The 25,376-nt window shown below is 40.2% G+C and overlaps 2 protein-coding genes across 2 annotated transcripts in view; both read right to left on the bottom strand.

The window, feature by feature from the left end:
- Nucleotides 1-477: 477 nt before the first annotated feature.
- LOC144598043 (transmembrane protein 125-like) lies at nt 478-1,605 on the bottom strand. The gene has a single exon (XM_078407918.1). The coding sequence runs from the start codon at nt 1,603-1,605 to the stop codon at nt 943-945; it is 663 nt and encodes a 220-aa protein (XP_078264044.1). The 3' UTR covers nt 478-942.
- Nucleotides 1,606-6,840: 5,235 nt separating this feature from the next.
- cfap57 (cilia and flagella associated protein 57) overlaps nt 6,841-25,376 on the bottom strand; it is a 44,456-nt gene continuing 25,920 nt past the window's right edge. Inside the window, exons 12-22 of the mRNA XM_078407917.1 lie at nt 23,850-24,005; nt 22,397-22,490; nt 21,323-21,513; nt 20,992-21,165; nt 20,432-20,590; nt 19,235-19,378; nt 16,751-16,867; nt 14,768-14,902; nt 12,559-12,702; nt 10,397-10,532; nt 6,841-7,596 (exon numbers count right to left, since the gene is read on the bottom strand). Of these exons, the coding sequence (XP_078264043.1) occupies nt 7,427-7,596; nt 10,397-10,532; nt 12,559-12,702; nt 14,768-14,902; nt 16,751-16,867; nt 19,235-19,378; nt 20,432-20,590; nt 20,992-21,165; nt 21,323-21,513; nt 22,397-22,490; nt 23,850-24,005 (1,620 nt within the window). The 3' untranslated portion in view covers nt 6,841-7,426. The remainder of the gene's footprint in view (nt 7,597-10,396; nt 10,533-12,558; nt 12,703-14,767; nt 14,903-16,750; nt 16,868-19,234; nt 19,379-20,431; nt 20,591-20,991; nt 21,166-21,322; nt 21,514-22,396; nt 22,491-23,849; nt 24,006-25,376) is intronic.

Below are 25,376 nucleotides of genomic sequence, written 5' to 3'. Positions count from 1 at the left end.
GCCGTAAGTGGCAAATTATTCAATGGGGAGTTCATGGGTTTGTGAGAGAGAATAGGTTACCAGGCTACAGGGAAATAAAGAAAGGGAAGGCGGGGCTAAAGGGGTAGCTCAACTGGAACCAGCATGTGTCCAAAGTCACATCATAGGTTAGTAATCAAGGTTACAGCATACCGTTAAATCCCTTGTTATAATTGAGTCACAAGTTCACCAGCTCACAAATTTTTAGGAGTAGAATTAGGCCATTCGGCCCATCGAGTCTACTCCACCATTCAATCGTGGCTGATCTCTGCCTCCTAATCCCATTTTCCTGCCTTCCCCCCATAACCCTTGACACCCGTTCCAATCAAGAATTTGTCTATATCTGCCTTAAAAATATCCACCGACTTGGCCTCCACAGCCCTCGGTTTGTAATGTGTTCCACAGATTAACTACCCTGTGATTAAAGAAGTTCATAAAGTCATACAGTACAGCAACAGGCCCTTCAGCCCATTGAGCCCATCCTAGATATCAAGCTCCCATTTAGATTGATTTACATCAATCTCATTTTATTCTTTCCACATTCCCATCAACTCCCCTCAGAATCCAACACCCACCTATACACTGGGGAGAGGGGGCAAATTACAATGGCCAGTTAACCTATCAATCTGCACTTCTTTAGGTGTTCCAGTTTCCTCCCACATCCCAGGGAGGAAACCTACACTGTGAGACAGAGCACTTGCAAACTCCACACAGACAGCAGCCAAGGTCAGGATTGAAATCTGGTCACTAGCTCTACCACTGAGCCGCCCCATTAATAAAACCCAGTATTTGACGTCAGATGTCCTTTTGCATTTATTTCGACATTCATGAGTAAATGGAGATGAACCAAATCTACTTTGTACAGAGTTCTCAATGTCAGGGCAATTCATTGTCTTGCAATAATAACCTCAGTCGTCCGCTGCTTCATAATAGGTCGGAGGTACTCGTGGAGATCGGCGTTTGCCTCTCCACAGCGTCACTTCCAGAAATGGTAAAAACATTTTGTTCCCTCCTGTCTGTGAACCTGGCTCTGATTTTCGGATAGAATTCGAAAATTGATACATAGGAAACTAGCGAGAGCAGGATAATGGAGCCAGCCACCGTTAGAGTCACTCCTGCGATTAATTTATCACTCCAAAAACTAGATGCAGGATACCACTCAGAATTGACCACTATTATCAGGACATAGCCGCAGCTGAGCACTGTAGATCCAGTGAACAAAATAACAAGATAATCAAGTAGACTACCACTCCTCAACTTGTCAATGCGTGCTCTGTTCCTCACACAGTTCGTATCCAGGAGCGCGGAGGTCAATATTTGTTGAAAGAGAATAACTAAACATAATAAACACAAGAGAATCCCTACGCCAAGCCTCCATTCGCCTGATTTACTGGTGGCCGTTGATAGCACAACAATCCCCCCTATCCCAGTCCCTAAAATCAAGAACAAAGCCACGGCGTAAAACAGCAGCACTCGTTTCATATCGTGGAACCACCACAGTTCCACCTGATCGTCCAAGATGCTCTGCTGGATCCTGGAGCGATTCGCTGGTAAACGGCCAGAAGTGATCTCGGTTAGCTCAGACATCTGGAGATATTGTCAATCCGCACCCAAAATGAGAAGAAATCAAGGCAAGTCTTCAAAACACCGGGCATTAAATAAGCAAACGATGCATTTCAAAGAGTTTTGGAAGCTGGCAGCTATGTTGCAAATATCCCTAATGTCCGAGACTCATAAAAGTTACACTTTTGTAAGTCGCTCATCGCTCAGCTCATCGGGGTGCCAATGTGATCTGGAGATAGAAACATATTTTATAAGTTCTCCGTTTCTATTTTCTCTAGATACATTAAATCACAGTGTTAACACAATTCATATGGAATGGACGAAAATACAAGTGAATTTCGCTCTTACCATTATTTCCTCATTATCACATATTTTAGCTTTATCCCAAGCGCCAGGAAACGCTGCTCTTTCGGTAGTCGTGACAATTCTCCTGGAGTCAGAGACACAAATAGTTTTCCAAGTATGTGTAGGAGAGAACTGCAGATGCTGGTTTAAATCGAAGGTAGACACAAAATGCTGGAGTAACTCAGCGGGACAGGCAGCATCTCTGGAGACAATGAAGGGGTGACGTTTCGACCCTTCTTCAGACTTCGTTTTCCAAGTGTATGGCAAGCCCGTATCTAGAAGCACCCTTCACTTTTTGTTTTACCTCTTGCTCTTTTCAATAACGACGTTGTCCATTTTTCATGACGGGATCTGCATTTCATTAAACCTTCAAATTGTCAGCTTTTCCCACGCAGAGAGTGGGCATCAGATGACGTGGCCGCAGAGACAGTCAGAGCCAAGTGCAGGCATTTAAACTTGCTGACGATCTCCTGGGGGGTTCCGTCTGGCTTTCGGTATTTAATCATCTGTTTGCTGCATCCTTGACATATTGAACTCTGCACAATCTTCAGACGAATTTCCTGGTTCAGAATTGACACTTGCTTTCCATTAAACAACCAGGATACAACTACACACAGGCTTAGTGTGGACAAGGACTACAATTTCCCCAGGCTCGGCTTCAAATCCAACAGGTATTACCTGTTGTGTTGCTCCGAGTATTGTGGATCCCCTCCGGAGTACGAGATGTGTTTGACCCTTTCCAGCAGGACCAGTACATATATTAAATAACCAAGCCTTGTTCTTTGTTTCGGATTCCACCTGCCTTCTGTGAAGTGGGTATTTTTTTCTTTACTTCCCTGATTCGGCCCGGCTTCTGAAACTTGGCCTTTTTCATTTCCTGGTCCCGCGCTGGTTCATTCTTTCAGTCCCTTTTACCTGAGTACTCAAGTTGCCTCGGCTTCCAGTCAACTTTTTCACCCGCATTTGGTCAGTGCTCAGGTGAGAGAGACTCTGGTCTTCAGGTTGTTTTCGGCACTGTTATCGAGGTGACACTCTGGGAAAGTCTTCGTGTCACGCTTCTGGAGGGTTTTGTTTGTTGGGGTATACTGTGATTGCATTTTAACTCCACCCACTTCTGGTCCGGAGCAGGTTTAACGTGGAATGCACACGCAAGTATTTCAAGGGAAGGGCGAGCTTGCTTGCGCAGGTAATCCGGCGTCTACTGCGAATTGAGATTTGATTACGCCAGGTTCTACCCGTTTCTGCCTTGTATTTTACAATGCAGAAGGGACTTTGAAGGACTCAAGTTGAATGCTTCACGTTGTTGGGTTGCTGCTAACCAAATGCACCAAAAATCCCATTGATAAATATCATATATCGTAAACTTTGAATTAACTTACCCGAAGCACAGATAAAAAGGATAAACACAAGGTTGATAATTCATTAAGTATGTTTCAAAGCAGCCTTCTGCCAATGAACCATTTTGTGCTGTAATTAAAGCAGGAATATAGAAGATGGGGAACATGAATATCCCAATTAATACCAATCTCCGTTGAGTTCAGATATCTCAGTTAACCACCCATTCTTACCTTTGCCATGGAAGGAAAGGACGGGATGATTATGGAGATGAACTCTACTACAATATTCTGGCAACTTTATCTTGATTAAAAACCCTCTCCTCCATTTTCAAGAGCTTCTTCTGGAGGTTGGTTTCACATTGGTATGGTTGTGGTCCAAGTAAATGGCTTAGAATAGGAAAATATCTTTAATTTCCCAAAGTCATTGAGTGTATTCAAGGTAGAAAGCAACAGACAGTTGAACCTCAAAGGGTATGGAAAGTGAGTGGGAAAATTGAGTTGAAGCCAAGATGTTATCGGCAATCGTGTCATTGAATGACTAAGCAGGTTTGAGAGACCTCATCTTATTCCTGTTTCTGAGGTTCTTATTTTAAAACCCACAAGGACATCCTTCTTTTCCTTGCAGTAATTGCTGGAGTACGCAGCGCGATAAAGTTCAGCTACAGAAACGGATGGAGAAATGGCAGACTGAGTTTAAACGAGCAGTTTTTTTAATTTAATACTATTTCATTTATACAATTTAATACAGAGAAATGTGAGATGTTGCATTTTGGGAAGTCTAATGTGGGCAGGACCTACACTGTGAATGGTGGAGCTCTGGGGAGTGCTGTAGGGCAGAGGGATCGACGAGTGCAGGTGCTTTGTTCCCTGAAGGCGGTCGCAGGTGGATAGGGTGGTCAAAAAGCTGTTTGACACATTGGCTTTCATCAGTCAGAGTATTGAGTATAGAAGTTGTGAGGTCATGTTGCAGTTGTACAAAACGTTGGTGAGGCCGCATTTAGACTATTGTGTTCAGTTCTGGGCACCATGTTATAGGAAAGATGTTGTCAAGCTGGAAAGGGTACAGAAACATTTATAAGGATGTTGCCAGGCCTAGAGGGTGTGAGCTACAGGGAGAGGTTGAGTAGTTTGGGACTCTATTATTTGGAGCGCAGGAGGATGAGGGGTGATCTCGTTGAGGTGTATGAAATCATGAGAGGAATAGATGTGGTAGATGCACAGAGTCTCTTGCCCGGGATAGATGAATCGAGGACCAGAGGACATAAGTTTAAGGTGAAGGGGAAAAGATTTAATAGGAATCTGAGGGGTAACATTTCACACAATGGGTGGTGGGTGTATGGAACAAGCTGCCAGATGAGGTAGTTGAGGCTGGGACTATCCCAACATTTAAGAAACAGTTCGGCAGGTACATGAAGGGATACAGGTTTGGAGGGATATGGACCAACGCGGGCAGGTGGGACTAGTGTAGCTGGGACATGTTGGCCAGTGTGGGCAAGTTGGGCCAAAGGGCCTGTTTCCACACTGTATCACTTGATGACTCTATGACTATGACTCAGTGCGAGGTGTTGCACTTTGGGTATTTGAAAGTAAGGGGCAAGTATCCAGTCAATGGCAAGACCCTTAAGTGCATTAACGTACACAGGGTTCTTGAGGTCCAAGTCTATAAGCTCCTTGAAAGTGGAAAAAAACAAGTAGGTAGAGGGGTAAAGAAGTCATATGGTATGCTTGCCTTCATAAGTCAGAGCATTGAGTATAACAGTTGGAAAGGTATGATGTAACTTTATAGGACTTTGGCTTAAGCTGCATCTGAAGTATTATGTACACTTCTGGTCACCCCATTTCAGGAAGGATGTTGAGGCTTTGGAGTGGGTGCAAAAGACGTTTACCAAAATGCTTCCTAGGTTAGAGATATTAGCTATAAGGATAGGTTGGCCAAATTTGGATGTTTTCTATGGAGCATCAGAGGCTGAGGGGAGACCTGATAGGTCTGTTCAAGAGTCTGATAACATGAGAGGTTCATTCAAACCTGATAGTTCATCCTATCAATTCTTCTCAATACCTGAAAACAAATCGCCTTATTAAATGCTATCAGTGACCCAGCTTCATTGCATCACTCAGGCAGTGTATTCCAGGAGCTTACCTCTCTCTGGGTGAAGATGGTCCCCTTCAGATACCCTCTAAATCTTTTCCTCCTCCCCTAAATCTGTGTCTTCTAGATTGATCTACCCCTAACATGGGAAAAGTTTCCTACACCCCCCCAGAACTTTATATACCTCAATCATGCGCCCTCCTAACCTACTCTGCTCCAAGGTGAACAGGTGCAGATTCTCAGTCTCACTCATAACTGAACTGCTCCATCCCAGCAAATCCATTTGGGTAAAAAATATTGCCCACTGGTTCTCTTCTAATTATCTCACACCTGGGCAGCACAGTGGGTGCTGTCTGTACGGAGTTTGTGCGTTCTCCCTGTGACCACGTGGGTTTTCTCCAGGTGCTCTGGTTTCCTCTCACATTCCAAAGGCGTGCAGTTTCTAGGTTAATTGGCTTTGGTAAATTATACCTAGTGTGTAGGATAGTGCTTGTGTACGAGGATTGTTGGTCCATGCAGACTAAGTGGGCCGAAGAGCCTCGTTTCCTCCATGTATTTCTGGATCAAAAACTAAAACCTGCTCTGCCCTTATTCCAGCACATTGCATTGTGGTCAGAACTGCGTCTAACCAAGATTTTGTAAAGTTGGAGCCTAATCTCCCTACTTCTGCATTCGATAGCCCGGCTAATGAAGGCCAGCATGCCATATGCCTTTCTTTCCATGTTATTTACCTGTGTTGTCATCTTCAAGGACTTGTATCCAAGGTCCTCAATACTCCCGAAGACCCGATCATTCATGGCGTAGGTCTTTGCCTTGTTGGTATCCCAAAATGAATCTCCTCTCATTTGCCTAGTTTAAACTCTACTAGGCATTATTAAGCCCAGTTCACCAACCCATCTCCCTGCAGTACCTTCCACACCACACTATCAACAACTCTACCAATCATAGTGCTATTTGCTAACTTCCTTTTCATACCTCTCATATCCATATCCAAGTCATTCATGTATGTTTTTTATACCTTCTGACAAGTGCACATGTGAAAGCACTGCCTGAGACCCAGAACAGGTTCACCAGATGCCCACAGATCCACTTTCCTATGTAAATGTGGTTATATCAATGGAAGCTGTAAATCAATTTAATGATATTGATTGAGGGATAAATGTGAGGCAACATATTGATAGAACTTCAAAAGAGTGCCTTGAAATGGACACAGTTTCGGTTTAATATCTAATTTAGAAGATGGTACCCACTGGTACTATTGTGCCAATGGACAAAACCAGCACATGTACAGATTCCCAGCTGAAAGAAGATAGGGGGAAAACTTATCTTGCATCACTAGCACTTAAACGTGCGATTATCACTACTGGTTGGTATTGCTTTTATTGACCATAACAGGTGGAAAGTACAGCTTAATATTTTACTCCGCATTCTGTGTCAGCAATAAAAAAGGAGGTTTTCTTCCAGAAAAACCGGAGGAACTAAAATATAAGGAGGAATCGAGCGTAAAATTCCAGTATCCAATTAGAGAAACTGCCAGCATAAACAGACAGAAGCATGAAAACATGAAGACAATGATTCCTTTAATTTGTTGACAGCAACTGACCTTGAACTTGCAGAGTTATAATTTGTGCTGCACATAGCTGTTTTTGTCATTGCTCCAAGTAATAGGATTCTGTGAATTGTTTCTATCTTCACATCAAAAACAATGAAACTATTTTATTATATGTTTAAAAAACTGATTTGGTTCAAAAAGCAAGTTGAACAAAAGTTAAAAATCTAACTGTTTTGGAATCAATTTTGCTTAATGAAATATATATAATGAAAAAGTTAATAAGGCATCCTTAAAGCAGTGACCACTTAATTGCACTGAAAGAGATGGGATTTAAACAGCTTTTAAAAGGGGAGATAAAGCTGTAGATGTAATATGAACCGTTGCATATCACAAGTTGCTTTGCCACTGCGTTGCATATCAGTGCAACAAGTTGCTTTGCCACTGCGTTGCATATGTATATTCAGTCTTTGGGAGGGGCAGACGTACACAATATTTAATACACTGCACTAGTTTCTCAAATGTTCATAAGGCATGAAGTGCAGGTAACATTGTTAAAGGCTGTTGTTCACGTTCCTCTAATGTCTGAATTTTTTCCCGAAGTTTGTTCATTTCAAGCTGCTGCATTTCAATGATCCGTTCTGACTCCTGGTCGAAATTAAGTCGTGTAATTGTTTCACTTCGTGAACAATTGTCTGGGGGAAAAAAAGCAAAACAGACGCATTTGTTCTTTTATCTGATATTCAGACCAGAAAAAAGTTTCTCAATGCAAAGAAATAAGCACATGAATATGTCCTTACTACTGAAGCGCTCAATGAAACACAATTTATCAGATGACACAAATAAACCATGGTTGAGTCCCCACTGATCAGCATGGACATGGTGGCCGGAATGGCCTGCTTCCAAGCTCTGTGACTCCAAAGAGACCCTTTCCAAAATGCCTTGGCATTGAACATTACAAAAGAAACTGAAGCAGGAATTGGCCATTCAACCTCTTATGCCTGCTCTATCATTCAATAAAGTCATGGTTGACTTTTCACCTCATTGCCAGTTTTCTGCACTGATCCTCATATCTCTTGACATTTATAATTATGAAAAGTCTGTAGATCTCTGTCCTGATTAAATGCAATGGCATTCTGTGTAGAACATTTTACTCCTGCTTCTCGATACACCAGCCAGTGAATAGACATCAACTCTGTACCTACCCTCTCAAACCGTTTAAGTTTTTTTTGTTTCTTTGCGATAATTTCTCATTCATCTAAACTCTGGAAAGTACAGGGTTAGTCGGCTGAATATCTTTTCCAGGGATGATCCCCGTTCCTCTCCCAAAAATCATTTTGTGAACATTTTGCACACTCTCACAATTATGTATATTCAGGCATTGGGAGGGGCAGACGTACACAATATTTAATGCTATCACCCTGGGAGCCTGTAATACCAGTGAGATGTTTCCTACTTTTATACTCAAATCCTCCCGCACTAAAGGCCAAATGCCATTTGTTTCATAATTAGTGCAGTTCCAGTATGCTAACTTTCAGATTTTCAAGAACAAGGCCGCCCATATCCCTCTGAACAACAACGGCCACGGTGGCGCAGCGGTAGAGTTGCTGCCTGACAGCACTAGCAGCGCCAGAGACTCGGGTTCGATCCCGACTATGGGTGCTGTCTGAATGGAGTTTGTACGTTCCCCCCGTGACCGAATGGGTTTTCGTTGAGATCTTCGGTTTCCTCCCACACTCCAAAGACGTACAGGTATATAGGTTAATTGGCTTGGTGTATGTGTAAATTGTCCTTAGTCTGTGTAGGATAGTGTTAAAGTGCGGGGATTGCTGGTCAGTGTGGACACTGTGGGCCAAAGGGCCTGTTTCCACGCTGTATTTCTAACTAAAACTAAACCCTAAACATCTTTCAATCTCTTTCCTTTTTAAAATTATGCAGCCTTTACTTTTTTCTAACAATATATTCCCCATATACCACAAACCTGCCTACTCACTCAGCCTATCCATATCCCTCTGAGGGGTCCTTACATACTCTGCAAAGCCCGACATCCTACATTGTTTTGCCTCACTGGCAAACTTAGATATATTATACTTGGTCCCAATATCGAAATCATTGATATAAATGATGAGTAGCACTGATTCTTATGGTATCTTAGAATTCACAGCCTTCTAGTCCCACAATCAATCCCATTTCTCTCCTGTAAACCAGCCTCAGTCCACATCAGTATACTACCCATTCTACTGGATGATCTAATATTGTTTAATAATCCTCTGTGCAGCACCTTATTGATAGTCTTCGACTAGTCTAAACACATCACATCAACTAATTTGTTCTCATCTTTTCTGATAGTTACAAAAGAAATCCAAAAGACAAATCAAAAATAATTTTCTGACATAAATTGAAATTGACTCTGCCCAGTCTTATTATAGTTACTACTTCCCTCATAATAGATAGACTATTAATAATAACAGACTAATATTTGTGATTCCCTGCATTCTCACTCACTAGTTTTTTTCTATCTTGCAATGTTTGGAATTGCTTATGAATGCCTGGCATTTTAACACATGACTTGATATGTCCTGTTTTACAACTGTGAAACCATGGAGAACAATTAAGATGATGCAAAGTACATTTTTAATATAAACATGAGACAGGTAGATGATATTAGAACAGGGATTTGTCACTGGAGGAGACAATGAAAGTGATCTACTGGAGTTCTAATTATTTGTTTTAACATTGGAATAATATAGAAACCTTAGTAAGATAACATTGTGAAAGTGGGAGATACTGTGAAAATTCACCCATAAGATGATAACTGTATAAAAAGGTCTTCAGAGTTAGGCTTTTCTGGTCAAGGATGTTACCCATGCTTAAAAGTGAGCCTGCATCATTTTTGGCCATGAGTATGAAACTACTCTTTTTTCTTACGGATGTGAAAATAATTTTTGTTTTAGTCTTTTCCATATTGTTTTGCCTTAGAGATTTAACGTGTTAAATCTCTAACGCAAAACAATACTGGAAAATTATTCCAAATTTTAATGTTTCAAAGGATTAAACAACATTCCTTTAGGAAGGAGATGAGGAGGAATTTATTTAGTCAGAGGATGGTGTATCTGTGAAATTCTTTGCCAGGCTATGGAGGCCGCCAATGGAGATTTTTAAGCCAGAGATAGATAGATTCGTGATTAGTACAGGGTGTCAGGGGTTATGGGGAGAAGGCAGGAGAATTGGGTTAGGAGGGAGGGATAGATCAGCCATGATTGAATGGCGGAGCAGACTTGATGGGCCGAATGGCCTAATTCTGCTCCTATGGCTTATGACCTTACGATTTATTTCCAAAATATAATTGAACCATTTCCAGTCAAATTTGCCTGGTATGCATAATTGTGATGAATACATATACTGGGATGCTGATTCTATATAGGAGATTAATTGGACTTGCAAGATTTTCCCTTGTTGTTTCGCTGTTAGTTTATTGAGATTGAAATATTTTACCTTTAAAGTCTGCGGCACATGGTTTCTTAGTCTTTCTGTGGGTTCCAATGGTTACTTCCAAATCATGTACCTTGATGCGGGCAATCTTCAGGTCCTGCCGTAGATCATTTATCTCTTTAATTAACGCAACGTTTTCCTGAGAAATCAAAAAGACTTGGCCTTAGTTAGTTCCTAACTCAAAGTGGAATGAATTGTACAAATAATTACAATGTTGTTTGTCTATAAAGGCAAGGAAAAATTTAGAACATCACAATAAAGGAACCCAATGGTTTTGCAAGAGCTAGTTTAAGTCTAAGATGGGAATATAACTTTCCCACAACGATTCTTTATTCCTCATTAGGTCATTTGGGGCCGTATCGTTGATGGGCAATAATGTTAAATAGTCATGTAAATTTAAAAATTTCCATCTTTTTAACATTAAATGATTTACCTTTTCGAAAAAATCTGAAAATAATCTGTCTGTAGACTGAAGTTCCAACATTGCTATACAATTTTCTCCATTCATGTAGCGCTTTTAAGTACCCCAATGAGCTTCACGTAGGGATATTAGACAAAGGAAAGATACAGAGATGGAGAAAAACACATGAAGGAACAATTTAAACATGAGGAAGGGCTACATGGAAATGAAATATAGGGACGCAGATTGATTTAGGAAAATAATTCCAGAGCATAGATCAAACATGGCTAGAGACATAAGGACCACTGGTGGGGGAGTGGGGTGAAATTTGTAGGGTTAAGATACAGAAAGAACAAGGCAATGAAAACATTTTTATAGCAGGAAGACATTTTGAACTTTGAGGCATAACCAGGATAATGACTGAAGTGGATCTGATTCAGGACAGAGTATATATGCCTCAGGTTTTCAGAGGACTGAAACTTTTCAGAGGAGGGAACTTAGTCGGAGATGCTGGTCATGGATGCAAGGGGTTAGGCAAGCACAAACATGTGATTTCAGCTGCAGATGGAATGATGGAAAGGGGTGAATTACAAAGAGAGCAGTCACTGTAATAAGACATTAATGTGATCAGAATCCAAGCTCAAGTCACATAAGGTGCTGGCTCGAAGGGCCAAATAGCCTCCTCCTGCACTTATTTTCAATGTTTCTATTAAAATGGTGACATCGCAGGCAAATTAGTTAAGCCTGAGACAATAGCTGTAGACAGTCGTGGGGAGCTTGTTAAATACAATGTCTTTTTGTAGCCATTACTGAAGCCAGGGAACTGTGGCTCGTTAAGTATTGGATATTGTAGTCTGAAACAGATAGAGGATGGAAGATCTGAGATGGGGGAGGGATTTTTATGCTAGCTGGTTTTTGAATTTGAGCCTAAAGTTATCCAAATTTAAAATACCGCTTGGCGTACAACACCCATAGCACGGTCTCTACTTTTCTGAAATATTTCCTATTCCTGGATGCTCGAAATTATGGCCGAGAAAAATGTCGCTTCAATTGAACTGCCACACCCACTCCTCCACTTTCCAATCAACTAAGGGCACTGAAGGAGAGCATGTTTCACCCTGGCAGCTGGACAGACCATGTCACAATTTGGGCTTCAAACCAAAGTGGACCAGGTTCCTAAAAAAACTTCCCTTCAAGTGAACTACTGTAAAATGTTTGCCTGATGCTGAAAGATCTTGTTTGTTCAAATGTAGTCACCTGGGCAATATGCACTAGAGGTTACAGTAGGACTGTAAACTCAGAATAGATGCCAACTAATCTTTCCAATTAATTTAAGTGGATGGTGGCTCAGAACACTTTCCATCATATTTTCCTTGGCACTTCTGGTGATTACTCACGTCCATCACAAAAGGGAAAAATCTGTTTATTATGAAGGTCCTTAAAATTTATTCAAACATACATTAGCAAATGCAATCCATGCCAGGATTGCTGATCTAGTTATACAGTTTTTATGAATGAATAATTCATAATAATGATGTTAAACCTTCCTTTGGGAAAATTAATAATGAGGTCAATATAACCAAAAGGCTAGGTTTCAAACATTAAAAATGAATGGAGTTCACATGACATACAATGTCCGACCTAATGAAAACAATAGAAGAATCAGACATGACCAACAAAAATGTTAAATTCTCTGACTTAAATGTATTAACTGTTTCTTTCAACAAAGATGCAATACTCTGTTGCCCAGGCTTGAATTTATTACCTGCATAATGCGGACGTTGTCAGCTCGGTGAATCTCCGCATCTTTCACTAGTTTTTTCTGAAGTGTTGCAATGCTTTTCTCCAGGTGATATCTCTGTCGTCCAAACTCTCGCTGAATATCTGAATCAACAGCTGTAATATCAAACTGGAAAGTAGAAAATAGTTAAAGCGGAAAAACTAATTCATGTGGACCATTTAAATTGGAAGTTAGATTTTGTCAAGTAATTAACTACAATTAAATATCCTGGGGTGTGGTGAAGTTCAGAGGGAGCTTGGAGTACAAATACATATTTCCTGAAAGTGGCACTGCAGGTAGATAGGGTGGTGAAGAAGGCTTTTGGCACACTGGCCTTCATCAGTCAGAGAATTGAGTACAGAAAAGGACACAAAATGCTGGAGTAACTCAGTAGGTCAGATTGCATCTCTGGAGAACATGGATAGGTGACTTTTCGGGTGGAGACCCTTCTTCAGACTCAACTCAGATTGAGCATGGAAGTTGGGATGTTATGTTACAGTTGTACACAATGTTAGAGTAATCAAACCCTATCATTAAGATTACCAGATGACCAGAGGAAATGATTCAGAGATGTTCACAAAGCCTACTTCCCAGGGAGTGTTACTGAGAGTTATAAACAACGCTGGCTTGCTGAATCAGCTACACGCATGCCCTTTAAAAACACAGGCAAGGTTAGGAACAGGATTTTTTTTCATTTTCTCAATGTGCAGATGGTAGTAGATTGTAAGAAGAGTTCCCTGGTGATGAATGTCATGTTTCCAGGAAGCATGTGACTACTTCAGCCTGAGGGTGTTCCCACTGGCAGACATTTTCTGTGGCTGGCATTACTCTGAGGGATGAGTCCTGGCTTACAGGGCCTCTCATGATTTTGCTTGATTCACTAAAGGCTACTACAACTAATTAGGAAAACAATTAAGTGTTACCATTAATTGCTAGGGGAATCAAATGCAAAATATGGATTCCTTGAATATTTTAGATAGATGCATGATCAGCAAGAGGTTGAAAGGTTGCTGGGAGAGTCAGCTGGGAAGAAACTGTCCTTGAATTTGGAGGTGTGAGTTTTCACATTTCTATACAAAAAAGTACAGGTTTGTAGGTTAATTGGCTTGGTATAAATGTAACATTGTGTAGGGTAGTGTTAATGTGTGGGAATCGCTGGTCGGTGTCGACTCGAGGGCCTCAATGACCAGCCAGGCCACAGTTTAAGAATAAGGGGTAGGGCATTTAGAACAGAGATGAGGAAAAACTTTTTCAGTCAGAGAGTTGTGAATCTGTGGAATCCTCTGCCTCAGAAGGCAGTGGAGGCCAATTCTCTGAATGCATTCAAGAGAGAGCTAGAAAGAGCTCTTAAGGATAGCGGAGTCAGGGGGTATGGGGAGAAGGCAGGAACGGGGTACTGATTGAGAATGATCAGCCATGATCACATTGAATGGCGGTACTGGCTCGAAGGGCCGAATGGCCTCCTCCTGCACCTATTGTCTATTGTCTATTGTACCTTTTGCCTGATGGCAGGGGGGAGAAGAGGGGGTGGCCAGGGTGCAACTCGTCCTTGATTATGCTGCTGGCCTTGCCGAGGCAGTGTGAGGTATAAATGGAGTCAGTGGCAGGGATGTTGGTTTGTGTGATGGTCTGGGCTGCGCCCATAATTTCTTGCAGTCTTGGATGGAGCTGTTCCCAAACCAAGCTGTGTTGCATCCTGATAAAATTCTCCCTGTGGCGCATCTGTAGAAGTTGGTGAGAGTTGTAGCGGACATGATTTTTTTTAGATTTAGAGATACAGCGCGGAAACAGGCCCTTCGGCCCACCGGGTCCGCGCCGCCCAGCGATCCCCGTACATTAACACTATCCTACACCCACTAGGGACAATTTTTACATTTGCCCAGCCAATTAACCTACAAACCTGTACGCCTTTGGAGTGTGGGAGGAAACCGAAGATCTCGGAGAAAACCCACGCAGGTCACGGCAAGAACGTACAAACTCCGTACAAACTTCCTAAGCCTTCTAAGGAGGTAGAGGCGTTGGTATGCTTTCTTGGTCATTGCTTCATGTGCCCCTTGCGGATATTTAACAGGATAAACAAGCCTTAGCAATGGACACAGTTGTGTGTCTAATTTCAATAGCTCTACAGAGTAAAGAAGGTATAGTCTTACTAAGATGCACAATGTAAGTATTTCAATTGTACATATGGCCTTACCACATCCGACTGAGGTACATATTTCTCGTACAGTTGCTGCACACTTTCCTTCAGTTTTTTTGGATCCTGAATAAACCCCACACAGTTGTATACATCAGTCTTAAAACGTTTGACGACTGATTCTACAGTATGCACCTGAAAGGTAAAGAATGGGAAACCATTACAAATGAACAGATGTCTCTAAGAATGGGAAAAGGGGAATTTTTAAAAGAATAAAATCATTTAATTTGAAGTATTTTTGATTAGAAATTTGATTTATCCCTTATTTGGTAACCATGTCTTTCAGATAGCATAAACTGTCAAATTGTCTTTTTCACACAAAGGGTGGTGGACGTATGGAACAAGCTGCCAGAGGAGGTAGTTGAGGCAGGGACTTTCCCAACATTTAAGAAACTGTTGGACAGGTACATGGATAGGACAGATTTGGAGGGATATGGACCAAATGCTGGCAGGTGGGACTAGTGTAGCTGGGAGGCTTTGGCCGGTGTGGGCAAGTTGGGCTGAAGGCCTGTTTCCACACTGTATCAGTCTATGACTCTATAACTCTATGATGCTCACCAAGAATACGTGAATTGAGTCATTCTTTTTTTAAGCAACTATTACTGCTGTGCCTACCCCTTCTTTAAGAAGCAATTGACCTGTGCAATTAAACAACTTTGCCTGTGGCCTCAATGTCTGCAATGTAGATGGGCAAAATGCAGGAAGGGTTGGGTTGGGGTGGATGGAGAGAGTTTATGAGAAAAGTAGAGAAAGTAGCAAAAGCAGAATGTGTTTCTGAAGACTTCCTCGACACATTGATTGGGCAGCTTGTACCCTGTGCAGTGGACAGCAATAACATAGGGGCCTCAGGTTGCAACATCTGTAGTCACAGGAATTAGAATTTTAAACATTAATATGACTGTGGAATGGATTTATAAACTATATAAAACACTGTAATGGAGATGGGACACTTTAAATCACCCATGATCTACTAACCATTTGCCTTCAAAAAGAAAGATGTGCCCAGCATTTATATTTACCTTATTATGATGCAAGATGTCCAAGAGAGCTTTAGAACTAATTATGTGCTTTTTGAAACACAATCGTATCGGCATACAAGAAATATTGCAGCCAATTTATGAAAAGGATCTATTTAGGTATTAGTTGAGAGATAAATAATGGTTAGCATTGAAGGAGAACGGCTTTGTTCTTTTTCCAGGATCACCTATTTCTACTTAAAATGGAAAATACATCACCTATTTAATTCCTCCTGCAAAGGTGGCACCTCTAACACCGGAGAACTTCATCGTTATGTCATTGAACTGTGGTATGGAAAATGCTGAGTAAGTCTTTAGTTAAGACTTGAACCGACAACTATTTCATCCAGGTAAGAGAACTTCATTAAGTCATAGGTATCTGCTGCTAGGTTCCGATGCTAGTGCCTGTGCTGGTAAGGACTGTAAGGGAGATGGCTAAAGGGAATGTGCACATAAACTGACTTAAGGTACATATTAACATAAATTAATAGGATGGAAAAACAAAGCTGAGGGAGGGATTGACAGACTCCTTTCCTATTTTGATAATACTATTGGTAGAAGATCTGCTGGGGCTAGTTTTGCTTCAAATATGCTCAGTTAGGATTAAAATAGTGATTTCATTGCAATGGATTCAATAACAATAGCTGATATGAGCAATGAAAACTTTATTTAGTATTATCCTTTCAGTTGATATTTTTCTAAGTAAAAACCATAGACATCAGAACTGTTTAGCTTAATTTAAATTTAAAAATGTAATGCTTTTTGTAGCCAAATTAATTATTGTATTCGGTTGGAGAATAACACATCAAAATATTTGTGCAAGTCACTTTATGATACTCATAAAATTCATTTTACCATAACAAATGTTAATATTGATGCAATAAAAGTATTAGAGGCTAAAAAGTCAAATCTTATGTGCCTGTCTATGTCAATATATACATGCATACATGATCTATTATATTCAAACCTTCTCTATTTCTTTACGCATCTCTGCCTCTGTTGCTTTCAGTTTCTGTTTGAGCTCTCCGATATTAAGTTCCAGTTGTGAATTTTGTTTGTGGAACAATTCCAACTCAGTTTCCATCTACAAAAGTACCAGAAGGAAAAAAAAATGATATGGCTAACAATCTCAAGGTGATAAGATTTACTCAAAGAAGCTTTGTTTTCTATTCATTGTCACTTTTCGTTAATTTTACAACTTCTGTTGTTAGACAGCTGTGATCAGACAGGGAATAGAGGGATATAGACCTTGTCCAGACAGATGGGATTAGTTTAGATTGGCATCATGATTACCACAGATATTATGAGGTAAAGGGCCTGTTTCTATGATGTACTGTTTTATGTTCTATGTTTTAGTAAAAAAGGACTTGTGAACTGCAAGAGGTGATTAACATATTTTTTGTGTTTTTTCTGATACCCAAAATACCATCCTTATATTTTGTTTCTGTTTGGAAACCTTTTGAACCAGAACTTTTATCAATAATTTTCCAAAGGTTAGGGAAATATGTAATTGAATTTGAAACTTCAAATCTCATTTCGTTTAGTTTTGAGATACAGTGCGGAAACAGGCCCTTCCGCACTGACCAGTGATTCCCGCACATTAACACTATCCTATACACAATAGGGACAATTTGCACATACCAAGCTGATTAACCTACAAACCTGTACGTCTGTGGAGTGTGGGAGGAAACCAAAGATCTCGGAGAAAACCCACGCGGTCACAGGGAGAATGTACAAGCTCCTTACAGACAGCATCCATAGTTGGGATCGAATCCAGGTTTCTGGTACTACAAGCGCTGTAAGGCAGCAACTCTACCGCTTCACCACCATGCTGCCCTTTCATTATTTTAAGTGATACGGGGAGGAAAATTGGCAAATGATTGGCTTTAATGTACAGGGGGATCTTAGAGTCCATGGCCATCAATCCATCTAGATATTCCTAAAACTCTCATCTTGTTTGTTCCGTATGTTTGTGCCTTTGTTTCTTTGTGCATTTGGTTATTTCTTTGTGCGGTGTTCATACACAAAGGAATGGGGGTACATGATAGCGCCAGCTACAATTTTAGCACCCCTTTGTCCTGGGGACACGTTTCATTCAAATTGGTCTTATATTTTTAAAGTTAGAGAGATTTTAAAGTTTAAAAATTACCTTATGAAACCGATGCTTGCCATGTTCAGCGTATGAAGTCACGATGGGACCTGCCTGAGTGATGGCCAATGAGGGGGGGGGCCACGATGACCGTGAGGGGCAGAACCCGCCAGAGTGACGGGAGTGGTGGGCAATGATGGGGGAGGGGTTGTGGGCCGACGAGCTGTCGCTAACACCCACTCCATCCCCCCTGAACCCCCCTCCTCCCCTCCCCTCCCCACTCACTCACTCCTTCCCCCCTCAACCCCCCTCCTCCTCCTTACCCACTCACCCCCCCCTTATCCCACATCCCCACCCCCTCCCTCACCCATACACCCGCTCCCCCCCCCCCCACCCGCCGGGAGAACGAGCTGTGTTTATGACGTCACTCTGCGCCTGTGATGGTGCAAACGGCAGCGATCCATAGCGAGCTGCAGCTCGCTTCTGGTCATGTGCCACTTCCCTTGGCAACTACTACCATAAATTCACCACTATTTGAACAAGTTGTCCCTCAAGTTTCTAAAACTCTTTCCCCTCAGCTTTGGAGAGAAGTAGGTGAGGAGGGTGGGGGTGGAGGAGGATGGTATTGGTCTGATAATTAAAAACTGAGATACATAAGAACTCCTCGCAGAGGGTGGTGAATCTCAGGAATTCTCTAACCCAGAGAGTTGTGGAGTTACATCATTAGAGGTTTTGAAGACAAAGAATGTACGTTTTTGAAGGATTAGGGAATTGAGCACTGTAGACAACTTGCACAAAATAGGACATGAGGCCTGGGGTAGATGAGCCACAATCATATTAAATGGCAGGCAGGCTCAAGGGGCCAGATGCCTGCTCCTACTATTTTTAATGTTTTTATCGTGAAATCCTTCTAAAAATAATGAGGAATAATATCAATGCATGTTCTTCCATTTCTCGTCCCACATTAGTTCAGTTTAGAGATACAGTGCAGAAACAGGCCTTTCAGCCCACCGAGTCTATGCAGAACAAGATCAACCACACACTAGGGGCAATTCACAGAAGCCAATTAACCTACAAACCTGCACGTCTTTGGAATGTGGAAGGAAACCAGATCACCTGGAGAAAACCCCTGTGGTCACAGAATGTACAAACTCCGTACGGACAGCACCCGTAGTTAGGATTGAACCCGGGTCTCTGGTGCTGTAAGGCATCAACTCAACCACTGCGCCACCATGCCGCCCTGTTATACTGAGGAGAGCTACAGAGTCAGAGGTGTTGCCTTTCCAACGAGTTGTTCTACCGAGGCCCAGACTGCTCTTTCAGACAAATGCAAAGATGTCTTGGTCAATATTTAATACCTACTTGCTGAATCTGTTCTTTCATTTCTTTTATATCATTTTCTCGTGGCTCAATCTGCTGTTTTAGTTCCTTGATTTTGTAATCCAGAACAAACTTAAATTTCTCCAGTTCTTGATTCTTCTTTTTGAGATCATAGATTCGCTTTTCCTATAGAAGATCAGAATGTTAGATAAATTTTACAGCTGTTGTAATTTCTTGCTAATGTAGAGGACAACCTCTGTCCTCTACTGGAATGATGCTGACAGTAACAACCGTTACAAAGATTTACATTCAGTCTGTACCTCTATGCTTAGAGCTATGCATAAATGCCATAAATAAAAACATGCTTTTTGTAAAAGACATTTGTTGAAATGGCTGCAGTTATATTCAATGAGATATATAATACTATTGAATGATTGATATTGCAAAATCTGGAGTTCCTCAAATTTTTCTCACAATGCAGCATTATATACCACTTTTGTCTTCTTCCCAATGTAACAGAGTCACAGAGTCTTACAGCATGGAAACAGGCCCTTCGGACCAACATGCCCACGCAGACCAAGTTGGCCCCTCTACATTACTCATGCTTGGCCTGTATCCCTCTAAACTTTTCCTATCTATGTGCCTGCCTAAATGTTATAGGACCTGCCTCAACTACCTCCTCTGGCAGCTTGTTCCTTATATCCACCACCTTGTGTAATTTTGTTATAATATTCGATGGTATGAGTGCTTTGTCTCTTGATGCTTGTTGGAAATGTCTGATCATGTTTGGTCTCAGAAGCTAATTAGATATGACTTGTATTTGAATGGGAGACCACTTGGGCTCACAAAAGGATGAAGGTGATGCCACTACATTACCGAGTTCACATTTTCATAGCTGAGTTTGATAAGTTAGAAAACATGACATATTTTAATTTGAAACTATTGGGAGTGAACAAAGTGAAAGCAACAAACAGAAATCTGATGACGCATCTTCAAGCTGAGCTGTTAACTCTTTCCACAGAGTTTGCATGTTCTATTGAGTGTTTCCAGCATTTTGCTGATATAAACAGAAATCTTGTTTGAGAGTTCAGCAAAGCTTCTTCCACATGAGTATGAATTAAACGGTAACCAAAATGCAAAATAAAGCAGATACTGGAAATTGGGAAATAAAACCAGAAAAAGATCTCTCCTATCTAGGCAAGTTCTTTGTCCCTTTTTTCATATTTCCAGCTGACTCACCTTATCTTGGATTGTTTCATCTCGTTCTAAAATTTCTTTCTTCAATCCTTGGATGTCTTTCTCCAGAGATCTGATGACTCCCTGTAACTTCTGCTGTTCTGTTTTCAGTTTCTCAATCTCTCCCTGTCTGTCTTCAATTTCTTTCTGCAAACTGGTAAACTGCGAAAAGGAAAAGTGTTGGAGAGGGATGAGAGGACAGACCAAAACCATCAGACTTCCACACCTAATAGGAATGGAAAAAATGATCAAGCCTATATCACAAGGCAGTTTTCAAAATTTCCTACGTTGTACTGTTCTGTGTTCCACGTTCTTAAAAGGGCACTTGCATCTTTCTGGAGAAGGGAACTATGATTGTGCCAGATAAGGCATTAAGGATCTGTGATGTGTTAGTTGAGAACCATGCAATTATTCATCATTTTCAGACAGCTTGCTGGAACACAGATCTAAATTTCCTTGCTCCATGTGCCGACTGCAAAGTTGGACGTTTAAGCCACGGTTGCAGCACTATAATGACAATTCTTCAGCCTAGAATTAAAAAAAAAAAAATGACCTGTTCATACCTTTTTCCTCATGATTCCCGTTTCTCCTTTCAGTCGGAGATTTGCCTCCTTCTCATCTCGCAGATTCCGTTCATATTTAATTTTAATGTCCTGAATTTCACGGTCACAGTCCTCCTCTATTTGTTTCTTTGTTTCATCAGACTCTTTAATCTGATGCCTGCTCTCTTCCTGCAACTGAGATAATTAAAAGAAGAATCATCAGTACCACAGTCAACTGAAAAAAACAAAGAGAAAGCATGAAATGGTATTAAACACTAATTTGATAGCTGTGAAAAGTATGTATAATTTTACAGAGTCACATTAATTCCTATTTCACTTGCTTCTGCCTTACCTCTGTGATAAGTGTGGACTTCTCCTGGAGTTTGGTCTCATAGTACTCTGTCAGCTCCTCTAATGCTTGGGTCTTACTTTCATCCATCTCACTCAATTGCCTCTCATAATCTTCCTGCATCCGCTGCGATTTCATTTGCAGCTCCTGGTATTTTTCATATTCCAGCATTAATTTCTGATTGTTCATTGTTTCTAAAATTAGAAATATGTATGGAAGTAAATTTATTTTAAAAATATTTATGCAGCAGATAGCCTGATTCCAGTTTGCAATGTGTTAGATAGTGAATTAACTGGTGAAATAGGGCAGGGCTATTGGAGTGATCACCACCGCAACTGATTGGAGGTGGTAATGAATACCTCTGTTTATTCATTGGCTGAGCATGACTTGTTTGACAGAGTTTCTGACCAAGATATTAACTCATCCTTTCTCTTTACAGGTTCTGATGCGCCTGCTGGCTATTTTTCAGAGACGTTTATATGTTTTCTTTAGTCATCTGAACAGATATTGTTGAAGCTATTTGAAAACTACTGAGAGCCTGAATAACTTTAAAGAGCAATGATAAATAAGGATAAGTTAGAGTGACTACCAGTAGAGTAGTAGGGGTACTGATTTTAGATGATCAGCCATGATCATAATGAATGACGGTGTTGCCTCGAAGGGCCGAATGGCCTACTCCTGCATCTATTTTTCTATGTTTCTAGAAAATGTTTGTATTGTGACTTGTGAATTATGATGTCCTGAAGAGTTCCTGGACTGAGAGGAGAAACGGGGAAGTTTGAATGCCCTCTACTGGCAAGTGACAGATACAAAATGTAAACTTCATATATGAGAAACAATTAATAGTAGAAAAGGAGAAATTAGAAACTAGTCTAACAGTGCCTTTGTGTCACTGTTACTGAGTTTGGATTAGTTTTCAAAAAACGACTTCAATTAACGTAACTGACTCTTCAATTAATTTAATTGACTTAAGAAGTCAATGTTTCATTACATTCTACTGTATTTGTCTACCATTTTTAAGTAGCTGTCTGTTTGGCTTTAAAGACTACATGCAAAAAAATGCACCAGGCAATTTACCTAATTCCTCAAATTCTTTGGCGTGTGTATCCAAGATCGTTACTGTATCCTCCTTATGTTTTACCTCAACCTTATCTTTGTTAGTCTTCAACACCTACAAAAAAATCAAAATAGTTCATTATTTTGAGGTTGAATTCATGAAGTACCAGTTAATATGTCTCAGGTCTCCTTGCAGTAGAAAACTTCCCTGATGTATTTTGTTGAAGAATCAGTGGGTAAAATTGTCTCCTTGGTCACTTCTACCAAATGTGCAAAGGAGATGTCGTTGTGTATCCTGCTCTGCTTCCAATATTGTGCTTAATCAATCAAGGTGGAATTTCTACATCAATCTCTGCACATTCATACATATTATTCATCCAAACAGGTGTTCTGTGTCAAAGCTAACAACATTTGTGTTGAAATCATTGTATGGACAGTTATACTACAACACGAAGGTTGCATTCCTAAGAAACCTCACATTATAAAGAAAATTGTATCAATGGGACAAAAGGGGTTAGAGGCTAGAAAATGTCAGACTCCCAATAACAAAGTTATTTTGTCCTGCATGATTTTCAAAATTAAAAAAAAAATTCATTCAGAAGTTTATTTTTATCACTGAGTGCTTAAAAGTTTGTGTATTGTATTATTACTGCGTAATATACTGTGTATTATATTATTTAATAGAGTTTCGTTCCACAAGTTTCAAAAGAAGCAAATGCTTGTCAATTACAATTGGCAACCAGTGCTCAAAGTAGAAGCTGTGATTGTAGGAGACAATGGTGTCTAATTACTGTGGAGAAACACTTTTTTCCCCATCCTATACTGTTTAAATCCATGACTGCTTTTCTTTTCTGCTTGTCAATTTCCAAAGTAACTTTTACGTGGCTCTCTAATTCCTGATCAAAAATTGCATTAGAAATAATTTGGTCCACACAATGCAAATAGTGATCCCTAATACATTGGTCATGTTAGATCTAAATTTGCATTGTAGAAACATGTGTTATAGCAAAGCTACTTGTACTCATAATCAGTTAGTCATAGAGTCATAGAATTACAGTTATAGTTAATCCTAAAACCTGTGCAGTTGCTTGGGTTCCTTGGGTATTGCTGTATGTTTTTAATTATAGATGATTTTTGGGCTGAGACACATTTCTGTATGCAGTTTCTCTCCAGGAAAAGCCAACTGTTCTCAGACAATCTTCCATTCTAATACTAACCATGCTTAACACTGTTTGGCAAGATCAAGTGTTTTCTGGCAAGTGCTAATCAGCCCACAGCAACATCCTTAGGACAATTATATATACAAATGCAAAAAAATTGTGGATACTAAAAAAAACAAAAATGGTAACATATACATCTCTGGAAATGTTCTGTAAAGAAAAAGAGTTAATGCTACAAATGATTCTTCAAAAAATATTCTCTGACCTGCTCAGGAAATCCAGCAACATTATTAGTGCCTGCTTTTGTTGCTTACCTGGTTTTTTGTTTTCAGAGCTTCCATTTCCTGAATAAATTTCTCCGTTAATTCTTTTATTTTATCATTGTAATTCATATCCTTCAGTCTAAGTTGGTATTCATTTTCCATCTTCAGTTCCTCAACGCGAGTTTTTAACTCCACTGCCAACTGATTCTGTTATAACAGATTAAATCATTTTCTGCTGTCAATTTACGTTCATAAGTCATAGGAGCAGGATTAGGCCATTTGGCCCATCAAGTCTATTCTGCCATTAAATCATTGTTGATCTATCTTTCGCTCTCAACCCCATTCTCCTGCCTTCTCCAGTAACCTTTGACACTTACTAATTAACAAACTGTCAATCTCTGCTTTAAAAATACCCAAAGACATGGCCTCCAAAATCATCTATGCCAATTTAATCGTAATATGAATTCTAACAGTGACACCAACCCTATTTAGAAATAAAAAACTTTCCCCAACATTTTCTCTTCCTGCACCAAAGCTTCAGTGAACAAGAACCTGGGATGAACATGATGGATCTTTGGCTAGTAAAATAAATCTATAAACTGTTGAAAGGCAATCTCAAAGCATATCAGGGAGAGTGAGATTAGAGAGGTTGGTTTGAGGGCCAAAAAGGAATGTAAACTTGAGTAGAAGAATTCTAACCCTTAAATGTTGGAGTCATTGTAGTTCAGTCTACACTGGATGAATAGTTTTGGATGAATTGATATTAATTAATGCTGGTGGAATGGCGAGCCAAAAGTATTGTGGATTTCTTCATGACATAATAGATAATCCCACTGCATATGAAATCTGAAGGAGAATGAAATTCAATGCAGTTAACTCACATAACATGTAAAGATCAGCATAATAAATAAAATAGGATAGCCAGCACACAAGAATCCTTTATTCTAAAATGTTGACTATTTTCCCCACTCATTGACAATCATATTCTCACTACAGTACTTGTTCCAGACATCTGTCCATTTTATTCTTTATTATTTTCCTTTGATTTTTACTTTATCCACAGTGCCTCTCCCTTATGTTGATCGCACTATTTCTTTGCTGTTTTCAATTTCTTTTATATACAAAGATACTTATCCCAGAGAGCACATTAGCTACTTTTAGCTAAAGAGCAATATTTATGTTGTTGCCCTCACTGTCTATGAAACAAAGGTGCCTTGCTCTCAAAAGCCATATTTTGGACCTTGAATGTTTTATCAGCACTTTTTGTGTTGAACTCAGATTGCAGGTGCAATGAGTACAGGAATATGAATGAATTGGACCCCTTCTTGTAGTGCAGGCAGTACGGTTAGGATGAAAAATCTCATGAAGCGCTATATGTGATGAGCCACCGAGAATGTTTTTAAAGTATGATTTGGGAAAAATCAAAATGTGAGGGAAAGTATGTTTATTATTATATTATAGAGGTTAACCTAACAGAAAATATTATGAAGTGGACAAAACACTCTGCTGAATGCCTAACAAAATGATACAATCTGATTAATAATTTCAATGAAAAATCAAAAAGAATGCATTTGCCTC

This window comes from Rhinoraja longicauda, chromosome 11, assembly GCF_053455715.1.
Source record: "Rhinoraja longicauda isolate Sanriku21f chromosome 11, sRhiLon1.1, whole genome shotgun sequence".
Classification (NCBI taxonomy): Eukaryota; Metazoa; Chordata; class Chondrichthyes; order Rajiformes; family Arhynchobatidae; genus Rhinoraja; species Rhinoraja longicauda.
The sequence above is the reverse complement of the archived record's forward strand: the minus strand, read 5'-3'. Positions and strand labels throughout refer to the sequence as shown.